At 41.8% G+C, this 11273-nt stretch overlaps 1 protein-coding gene across 1 annotated transcript in view; it reads left to right on the top strand.

Annotated features, from left to right (window-relative positions):
- ATG7 (autophagy related 7) overlaps positions 1-7277 on the top strand; it is a 77957-nt gene extending 70680 nt beyond the window's left edge. Inside the window, exon 18 of the mRNA XM_066326939.1 lies at positions 7013-7277. Within this exon, the coding sequence (XP_066183036.1) occupies positions 7013-7045 (33 nt within the window). The 3' untranslated portion in view covers positions 7046-7277. The remainder of the gene's footprint in view (positions 1-7012) is intronic.
- The last annotated feature ends 3996 nt before the right edge of the window (positions 7278-11273 follow it).

Below are 11273 nucleotides of genomic sequence, written 5' to 3' on the forward strand. Positions count from 1 at the left end.
CTCTGTTGTTTATTGTTAATTTATTGTGTATTTATTGTTAATTTATCGTTTATTTATTGTTAATTTATTGCATGGGCCTAGCAAATGTTTTCAGAGCAAGGCAAGGTGCTTGCAGAGTTCTCTCACTGCTGAGGCACCTTCTGCTTTTTCAGGTTTTTCTATCCACTTGAAACAAAACCAAACCAGAAACCAGATCTGCCTGTTCTGTTTCTAGAGCATCATTACCTTACCTTTAATTAGTGATTTTTTTCCTCTGTGCTTTTATACCAGCACTTGCAGTTTTCTGGGTAATATTTATTTGGATAAACCTGATAGGAAAAGTGGCAGGATTAATCAGGAGGGAAACTGGCACCCAAGATTTCAATACAAATGGATTTATCTTCCCTGAGTTGCTGAAGTATATAACATGAAATAAATCTGATAATCCAGTATCCTCTGTGCATTTAACACTGCAAAAACCATGTTCTTTTGTCCCCTCAATTTCTATTTTCACAGATTATTTTTGTTTCTAACTAAATGAATAGCATTCCTCCAGTAAAAGAGGCGAGAGGAGAAAGTTTCCCCCACCTCCACAAGATAGAAATGTTGTGTACACACCACATGGATCTCCATGGAAGCAATGATGAGATTAGTGAAGTCACTGGATAAATCAGAGTTCTAATGAATTAATATTTTGATTGCATTTCAAGTTTTCTGTTACTTCTGTGTTAAAACCAGTGTATGAGAGGAAGTCTGGTTAGACTGAAGCTGTGCTCAAAATTCACATGTAAAGATGACATAACTGCATGTGGCACTGGTGTTAATTCTTTCTGCCAGATGTTTTCTGATAATGGGAATTGAGCTGAAAAGGATCCCTGTTCTTGTTGAGTTTGGAATTATTTAGAAGAATGCATATTTTGCTAGTGTTTGCCAGCTACACTTTGTGAGGATGGAGTGGGGTTGATCAAACATGAAAATGCTGAAACTTGACTTATATCTGGGTTGGGTGACCTTGCAGTAGCACTTTTTATTGTTATGGGAATCTGTCTCATCTGAAAATGATCTATGCTCTTTAATCAGTCACTAAAGCCTCAAGGATTTCTATCAATTTTTTTTTCCCTTCGTAGAATTTTGAAAAGAAGACTCTCCCAGTTCTCAGGGACAGTGTCCCTTCATGATCTGGTTTGCAAATGTCAATCCAGGTTCTTTCTGCCACCCAAAATCTCTGATTCCACGGGGAGTGCTGGGATTGTTCCTCCCCACAGCCGTGTGTGCCCTGCCTGCCCAGCTGGAATTTCTTTGGAATAAATGAGAGTTATTAGGTTTCTAGGTGAACAGAACTGTAGAATTCAGCACCTTTGAGCTGTTGGAAAGACTGGATGAGTGTGCTGCTCTTGCCAGGAGGGCGTTGCTCTGGCAGGGGCTGTGAAGAAACATTGTGAGGACAATGATGGTGAGGATGATGATGATGATAAAAGACATTTATGGGTATGTGGTAGCTATGGGTTAATTTAACCAAGACTATCCTTGCTTCAAGAGATGACTTAATCTCATATATGGATGTTCTAACACTGGAGCAGGGTTCTTGGAGAGGCTGTGACATCTCAGAAAGGTTTAAAATTAACTCAGCTGGATTAATTAAACCCTTGTGGAATTGGGTGGGGATTTTGTGGACAGGAGCCTGAACACCCTGAGGTTGTTGGCCCTGCTTGGGGGAGACAAAATGATTCCCAGAGGTGTCTCTGGAGCTCAGGGACTCTGTCCCCATGGCAGAGCACTGAGTGTCCCTTAAATCCCATTTTTGGTAATCTCTCGGTTGTTTCTGGATTGTTTGCTCCTGCAGTTCAGTGGTGGAGTTAAGCTGCTGCTCATCTTGAACCCCTCACCACCAACTGTTCAATGGTTCTGACCTGAAAGCTCATTTTTTGACAGCACTTCTGCATCACCTGGGAGTTCAAAAGATGCAGTGGGACATGGCAAATGCTGCCATGGCAGATTTATACCAAATGCATGGCAAATTTATACCAAAACAAATACAGTCTGGGCAGTCGGGGTGGCACAGACTCAGGTGTAGAAATGGTTTGATTATCCTGAGATCCATTTATGTATCCAATCCACATTTCCTCTAGAAGCCTTGAAAGAAAATTTGGTTTTATATCTGTGTTATCAATTTTTTTTTTTTTTTTTGCAGGACTTATAAATGTGATGAATATAAACTTACACTTTAATTTCTAACGTAAAACCTGGGCACATCAAAGGCAGAAGGTGATAGAAGAATAAAAATATACGCTATAATATACCACATTGTTTTATTTTCATTTCAGTCAAAGGCTTTCTATCTGATTTAATCATTCCTGTGACAGAATTTCCATTAATTGTGGCTTCCTTCAAACGTTCTTCTTGGATGGCTGCCTGTTGGTGGTACTAAAATGAAGCTGAAAATCCCCCACAAAACAGAATTGTGGCCATCCCCAAACGTGCTTGGAGGCGTGTTTATTTATTTTCCCACTTGTTGGCAGGTTTTGGGAGCCTGAAGAAGAGGCTGAGTAGTAGAAAGTCTCCTCTTTTAGCCCTGAAAAATGCCCTTTTCAGCTCAAAACACTTCCAGACAGGAGAGAAATCGGGTTTGTGGTTGCTGCTCCTGTGCTTTGGGACCTTTTTTTCCCCTCATAAAACAAGAAACAATGGAAGGAAATCTGTCTGAGGCATTTTTATACCAGAAAAACCCCCGTGTGCAGTTTTTGTTTGTTTCTTTTTTGGGGTATTGTTTCGTTCATTGTCAGTCGGGACCAAAAAAAAAAATCATTTTTTGTGAAAGTTTTCATGTCATTTTCTGATGGATACCTGGGAAAACTGCTCTAAACCCCGAAGGGACTAACTAATTACTGCTTGGTGCTACTGTTTGTTAATCTGCTTGGAACTGATCTTAAAAAGACTTTCTAGCTGAAAGTTTATTTGTAAATAAATATTTCCTGTGCTGTTTACTTGGCTTTTTTCTGTGTTGCTCTTAAAAATAGCTTTCCAAGTCCTTCAGATGCCAGTTCTACGAGATATTCAGGCTTTAAGGTCCCTTCCAACCCAAACCATTCTGTGCTTTTAAGCATTGTACACGTATTTTAAAAATTTTGTACAAGAGGAACTTGTCGAAGAGTTGCCGTTTGTTGAGGTTAAAATGAGAATTCTCATTCTCACCCTGACCTTGCAAGCTCTGGGCTGAAAATACAGAATTTTGGAAAGGCTTTAAGGGTGAAACAAGCAGCAGTCAGGGTCACCAGCATTGAACAAAACAGAACAAAACCCCGAAAAAGGTACGAGGTTGATGGACTTGATTTTATTGCAAGATACTGAAGGGAAGGCTGTGGGGGCAGAGACAGACAAAGAGAATTTGGGGAGGTACAAGGGATGCCAGGGATTTTTCAGCCAGGTCAGCTGGGATAGAGCCATTGTATGCAGGGATCTGGAGAAATGATCACCCTCTTCTCCACCTGCTGCCTAAATAAAGCAGCCTGAAGAAAGAAATGCAGTATATACAAGCCTTGGATTCGATTTTGGTTTTTTTAAGGCTAATTTCTCTGTGTGTGTTTAAGTTTGGAATCTGTGTGTCAGCTGGGGGAGGAAATATCTGATAGTTAATTACTCAGATTATGGCCTGATTCTGGGTATAGTTGAATTAAAGGAAGTTAGAAGGTAGTTTTGAGAAAAAAAAAAAAAACCAACGGGGGAATGAGTGTAGGATGAGGTCTTGCACTGGGAGCACAGGTTGGTCATAAAATGACCCCAGGGAAGTCATAAAATGAGAAGATAATAAAGCTTGGGATGGTGAGCACCATTTTGGAGTCGTTGTTTTGGAAGTTCAGTTTGCAGTTGTTAATGTGATTGAGAGGAAATACAAAACTCTCAATTCCTCTGGATTTATGCCTCTGGATTTATGATTGAATGCACAATCTGGAGCTATGGAAAAATCAATCAGTGGGAATTTGTGGGCTTTCCCCCCACCCACTCCTCCTCTTCTTGACCAGAAGAACAGTTGGACTTGCAGGAAAAGAAGTGTGGGAATCCTTCTCCTGTCCTGGCTGGGCACGGTTTGAAATTCCAGCAGCTCCCCAGAGGAGTGGGGCTCTAAGAGCAGGTACTGGAAGGAGCAGGTGCCTTCAGCTCATCTGCTGGGCTGGTGCAGGCTCTGCGCTGGGGCTGGCAGCTCCTGCATCATCTCCCCATGTTCTGACTGCTCCTGCCTTTGCCTGCAGCTCTCTTGGGGTTTGCCTCGCCCAGGTGTGCTGCAGGACACTGGAGACGTGAAAAAACTCCAAATTCACGGCTTGCTTTGGAAATCAGACTCTCTTGACAGTCGTATCACACGTCGTCTGTCTTGGCTTTCTGTATTTTATTTCCTCTCTTAAAAGGTTCAGTCTTTGGAAGTAATCCCTGGAGTTTGCATCATTATCTATTAAAGTGTAAATGGCTTTTTTTTTGAAAACATCCATTGCTCTTAGTCAGGAGCCTGTGATAATTTAGCTGTCAGTATTTCACACAACTTCCTTTGCACAATCCCATGGAGCTTGTTTTCTCTAGGGTAATTTGCAGTTGTTAACTTCTGCATTGAATTTTCCCTTTTGTTTCGTGTTTTCCTCTTCCCTCTGCGTGTACTTTGTTAGGGGAGCACTCCTTTGTTCTTTATGAACCTTTTGGTCAATCGGACACAAAATGCTGTGCTGGAATTTTTGGAAGTGTCCAAGGCCAGGTCGAATTTGGGATTAGTGGAAGGTGTGGAATAAAATGAGCTGTGAGTCCCTTTCAACCCAACCCATTCCATGATTTAATGCATCTGACTGCTCTGAGATTGCATGAAGTATAAACTTATATAAAACTCTCTGTTCTCCTAGAGGGAAAACACTTTCCAAACATCTAAAAATCATCCTCCTCAATCCAGGATGTTTGAGTGTTGGTTAAATACCTGGGAACTTCATTTTCAGTGTTGTCGTGATTATATTTTTTTGTTAAAAGCCTCCTTTTTGTTAAAAGCTTCCTAGAAAAGAGCTGTGCTTTAGATGGGAGAGAATTTCCTTGTCAGGCTGCAGTCTGTGGGCTTTGTTTGCAAAGGGGGACTGTCTGAACTCGGCATTGCTGCTTTTCTCTGCCTTGAATCATACCCTAAACTCTATTTAAAGATTTTGGGTTTTGTATTTATTTTCCACATCCTTGACCCTGACTGGCGAGCTGGACATTTGTGTTTGCCTTGGCAAGCTCCGAGCTGCTCATCTAGGGCAGGATGAAAACTCCTTTTTTTTTTTTTCTCCTTTTGTAAACAAACTGTTCCTCCAGTATTTTCCATCAGGATTTACACCACCATTTTGTGCCTCTTCTAGGAATGGAGCAAGTCTTGCCATTCCAAGTTTTCCTTTTCCACAGCTCGTAGCACTGCAGAGGAATGTTTGATTTTATGTGCTTCCCTAGGTTGGGATTTGAAGAGCTTTTCTCTGAACATTTTTTAATTCCAGAAATGGTTTTTTGGGGGTTTTTTTTGGTTTTGTTTTTTTCCTGTAAGGGTTTATTAAAGCTATAGGTCAATAAGCATTGTTGCCTGTCTAGAAAAGGGGTTATTTGTATTTTTTATTTGTCTACCCAGTGCAGTGAGAACAGTGCCCCATTGTCCCAGGCAGTGTGTGCATGTAAAATCCTCCTTTGTGCCCTGCAGAATTTACAGCCCAAATAACTGTTCATGCTCTGCTGCCAGGGGGGTTGATATATTTTAGTGGTCAGGATGTAAAATGAGAGAATAACTCAGCTGGCCACTTGATGCCAACACACAAAAAGTTGTTTTTTGGAGCAGAGGAACTGAATTTGATTTCCCCTGGGACACAGAAATGCTGCTGCTCCTCTGCTCAGGTCATGGCCAGCCAGGGATTTCTGGAGGCTCTGGAAAAATGACATTTCTGTGCTTCCCATCCAAATAATTCAGGCAAGTTTGAAATGCTCCCAGTCACAGACAGAGTTTTATGTGTTATATACTTGGTGTTATTGGTGTTAAATCCAACTCCTGGGATTAAATCTCAGCTGAGTAGTTAGTCCTGAGCTTAAACCCTGCCAAGTGGAAGGAAGGTCTTTGTCATGAGCTAAACCTCTAAAATTTTAGAAAAAGTGTTTTAGGAGCATCCCTGCGTCTCAGGAAGAAAATCTTGGAGGATATATTGAGAATATCCTCCCAGAGAGCTCTGCAGATCCCTGCTCTGAATTTCTACCACTCCCCCTCAGTGTGTTCACCTCGCTATTCTATGGAAATATTCACTTTTCTCCCACTCTATAATCACTTACTGGCCAAGGGCAAGTCAGAAATTAACAGTACAATTATGTTACACTGCAGGAAAAAATGGTTTTGCTTCATTCTTTTCTAAGCAGCAGAAAGGTACAAATTTCCATATAACTTCTTGTCCTTAAGCTGCTGTTTATGAGCTCTAATATTTAAGTGTAAAATGACCAATGAATTCATCATTAATGTCCAGACATTTTTCTGCAGCGTTTGGTAAAATAAAAATGTTTCTTGGAAGTGATTACTCCCGGGAAGTGTGTGCCAGTGAGTCAGCAAACCAACCCAGAATGTCTGGGGTTTGATCTGAGCCTTACTGTAAATGAAAATAAACAGCAGATAGCCAAATTTATTTATTATCTGTAAATGGCAATGAATAGCAGATAGCCAAATCTATTTATTACCTCTAAATGACAATAAATAGTAAATAGCCAAATTTATTTATTGTCTGTAAATGATAATAAATACCAAGTAGCCAAAGTGAGAAGTGCTGAAAAGTAGATATTAAAAATACCCCCAGGATGACAAATAATTCTTGGTCTGTAGGTTGTTAACAGAAGAGAAAAATACTGAATTTTCTGTAAAGCTCCATTGGTGCTAGTCAACAGTTCATAAAACGCTATTTATTATTCCTTTTAAGCAGCAATGTGAGTTTTTAGGAGTGTTTTAAGAACATATTTCAACTCCACAAGCTAAAAATCCTTTTTTTTTTTTTTTTTTTTTTTGCAGATCTGGGACATGAGCGATGATGAAACGGTCTGAAATCAGGTGCTGAGGAGGAGCAGGAGGATGCTCTGGACTGCAGCCCTGCCTTTTATCTGTGCTTTGAGGAGTTAATGATTGCTTTCCCCTCCTGACTGCTGCAAAGACAAACAAACAGAGCCCACGTTTGGCCAGGAATAACTTCCATTTCAAAGCAGTCTCTCATGGGCAGAACTGGCCACATTTTCATTTTTATTGTGTAAATAACTGGAGCAATGTGCTTATATTTAAACCTGGTCTCTCTCTTTTTTTTTATTTTGTTTTTTGTTGGGTTTTTTTTTTTTAAGTTTCTAAATATGGCTTGCATATAAAAAATGCTGCTTAAGTAAATTTGGGTGGTTGGTTTGGGCCAGGTTATATTTTGCTTGTCAACGGCCACGTCCAAGCAGCATTTCTGAATGGTTTTGTTTCTGGTTTTTTTTCATCTCTCTCAGATTTGGAGCACTTTAGTTGAAATTTGTGAAGATTGATCATTTTCTCCTCTTGGCAGTTAAATTTCATGTTTAAAGGTGGGTTAGGACCTGAGGCTGCTGCCTCCACCACAGGAATTATTTGCAAACATGAACTTCAGTGCAGTTCTGGATGTGTCCATGGAATTGTTATTCCCTGTAAATATCCCACATCTTTCCATGCTGTGAAAACAAAATTTGACTGATTTTTGCCCAGGAAAGACCAAAAGCATTTTTATCATGATGAGGCTCCTCTGAAGCTCAGAGAAGATTCTGTTGTATGGTAAAAAATTGCTTTAGGGGGTGGTGGGTCATTGATTCAGTCAAAACCTGTAGGGAAAGGCTTCAGTGAAATGAGAAATTTGTTCTCTGCATGACTCTGGGGTGTGGTCATGCAGAACCATGCAGGTGTTCAAAAAGAGCAATTCCCTTTTCCTCTTTGGTTCATCTCATTTTTTTTCAAGCATCTTCAGAGATTGTGGCTGAGCACAAAGAGGAGTTGGAGAATCCTTGAGTTTAAAAACTTAGCTTGAGGGAAAAGGAGTTTTAAAATATCAAAATCCATCACTGCAAAATTGAATCTCTCGGTCTTAACTTGGAATAGGTTTTAGAAGGAAATTTGAAATCCCTTTCATAGCTTTGTATTGGGGGGGTTGTGAGTTAAACTCACTTAGGAAAAATGCAAATCACTTTATCTGCCGAGCAGCCTCTAGTTCCCAGATATATTACGAAAATTAGTTGGTCAATCCAATTATTTTAGTTCCTTCCTTAACATAAGCTCTGAAAAAAAAATTTATAGAGAATTTCCCATCTTCTCTCTCATCAGAAGAAGTTCAGTCAGGTCAAGGATCTCTGCAACTCCCATCTTCTGATCAGAAAAGAAGATTTATTGAAACCTGCTGAGGTTTGCACCAAGTGTCTAAAATAGCCATTATTGTCTAAAATAGCCATTATTTCTATTTATTTATTATCACAGTCATTATATTTACACAATTTCTTACCTAGGGGAATGTCTAGTTTAGGTAACTTCAGTGTAATATAAAAATATATATGAATGCAATGTATTTTGGAAATCAGAGTAAATCATCTCTTGGTGGTTGAGACTGAAACCTGAAATCTGCATTTTTAAAGCAGTGAAAACACATGATGACTTTGCAGCCCTCTTTTTAGCCATGCCATAGTCCAGCTGGAGCCCTGGGGGGTGCCAGGAGAGTTTAAAGGGAATAATCTGGAGAATAATCTGCTTTTTTCATCTTTGGGAGCTGCTGACCGTGGAGTGTGAACAGTTTGGGGTTATCTGAGACTTGAAAGCTGCACATCTTTGTGAGCCTGGTGAGCATTAATAATTGTTTTAACTCCCTGAGCTCATGTTCATGGCATGTTTCCTTCCCTTTGGCACTGCAGTGTCACCAGCTGTCCCAGGCTGGCTCTTTCCTGCCCTGGTGCTCCCCACCTGTCCCTGATGTGCACAGACACTTCCCTCTGACCTGGGAGAACCTCCCTTGTCTGACTGAAATGGTGTTTTCTTATTCCTCCTGGAGCTGAATTGTTCTTCTTTGGCTTTTACTGAATTTCTGGGCATTGACTGAGTGAGAAATCCCAAGAATCCATTCCAGTGAATGAACATTCAAATACTAACAGCAGATAAACACGTTTATTTGCTGCCTTGGCTGCTCTTAATGCAGGATTTCTGCACAGATCCCAGCTCCAGTGCTTACTGGGCAAGCCAAACTTTCCTTTTCTTCATGGAGGAGCTGGGATTTTAATGTCATTTGTGCTGCCAGGAGCTCTTCCCCCATGGCACCAGTGAAGAGAAAAATATTGAATTTTTCCCCATTGGTGCCAGTCAACAGTCCATAAAATGCTCTTTATGATTCCTTTAAAACATTAAACAGTGAAGAACCTGAACTTTCACTGGAGAGCCCAGCCAGGGCTTTTCAGGTGGGAACCAGATTTGTTGGGAAGAGTGAATGAGCAGCCTCAGAGGATCCTAAATTCATATTCCTGAATTATCTATAGGAATATAGTGGCATTTGATGGTGGCCTGCATTTGTGACACCCCCAGGCCTCATCTGGGGACGTTTAATTCTGCTGGAAGATCTCAGTGGAGAGCTCTGACAGCACTTCTGTACTTGAGCATTAAAGAAACGCATGGAATGACAGCTTCTGTTGGGATCCCACCCTTCTGCCAGATGGAATTGTGCCTCATTGTCACCCCTGCAGTGTGTTCTGCTGACTGAGGTTTGGGATTTGTTACGGGGTCCATCACAGGGAGGAGCTGGAGATTCTCAAATGGGAGTTTTCTTCCCTGGAAGCCTGGAACACAGGGAATGGATTTCCAGCTGGGGACTGTCCTGGTGCCCCCACAGCCGTGGCCAGAGCCCTTCCCAGAGTGGCTCCTGTGAGTCTGAAGCCTTCAGCACCGGGATGTGTCGGGGAGAAAGGCCCAGCTGTGAAAATCCCGCTGAGGAGGAGGATTCCTGATGGCCCAGACAGGCTGGTGGGGAAGGAGCCACAGCAGTCCCACTCAAGAGCTGAAGAGACTCTGCTTCAGTAGAAGGCAGCAGCGCTGGAGGTGGTTTGGCACAGCAAAGGAAACTGCAGTGACTGACTGCTCCAGGCCTGAAAATCATGGACTTTGAGCTTGGGAAAATGTTTTCCCTTCCCTGTGTCCTCAGAGAAGCCCACTGAGGTGAACTGAAATTCCCATATTGTCATCTTTGATACTGTTATCCCACTTCCTGCATCTCCCTGCCCGTGGCAGGGGGTGGCACTAAATCATCTTCAAGTTCCTTTCCGACCCCTTAACATTGTGTGACTCTAATCTTGTTTCTTTGTGACAATTCTGGCTGCTCACCTTAAATAGATGTAACAGAAGTACTTGCAAAATTGAGAGACTCTGCCATTTATAAGCACTTTATTTTAGTTTTTCCCTCGTGCTCTTCTTTAGAAAACTCACTGAAATGGGTTTATTCCTGAGCTTTGCTCTGTGGAATCATATTGTAACACTTTGAACGAATTCTTCCTGAGTACCTGGTAACTGGCATGACTGGGATTGGTGATGGAATCAGGGAAGCATCTGGTTGGAAAAGTCCCTTCAGATCCTGGAGTCCAGGGCTTACCCCAGCCCATCCTCACTGCTCTGGGATGTGCTGCACCACAGAGGGCTCACCCAGCTCCCAGTGTCCCTTGGAGATTCTTCCCCTTTTCCCAGTGCAATTCTGAGATGGTTTTTGGGACCAGACTTTGCTGTGCAGGATTCCCGTGGAGCCCAGGGCTGGGTGAGCTCACCCATGGGATCAAGGTGTCGCTCTGCCTCTCACAGAACCCACGAGTTTATTTTTATTTAGTTCCTCTGCAAAGCATAACCAAATTTTAAGGGTTCCAGGTGAGTTCTGGCTCTGGATTCTTGGGAATTGTTAAGATTGCTGTCATTCTTGCAGAAGAAAATCCATTTCAAGCTGGCACAGCCCCAGCCTGTCTGCTCCTCCCACATGCTCCAGGCCATTCCTGGTGTCCCTGCCTCAGGAACTGCTGCTCTGGGACTTTGCATTCAGGGGGCACAGAGGAAAGAGAGCAGGAGCAGCTCAGGGCTGGGATTTCACTGCCAGATTTCGAATATCTTTTTGAAATAACAACGCAAGGCTTGCCTTAGAAACAAATAAGCGTTTTATACTCCAAAGAGAGCCTTTAAAGAAGTATTTGCAACATGGGAAATTTTAGCTGACTTCATAAGAAGCAGAGTCTGGAAGATGTCTCCAGCCTGTTGCCATTTGGCT

The sequence above is a fragment of the Sylvia atricapilla genome, chromosome 11 (genome assembly GCF_009819655.1).
Source record: "Sylvia atricapilla isolate bSylAtr1 chromosome 11, bSylAtr1.pri, whole genome shotgun sequence".
Lineage (NCBI taxonomy): Eukaryota > Metazoa > Chordata > Aves > Passeriformes > Sylviidae > Sylvia > Sylvia atricapilla.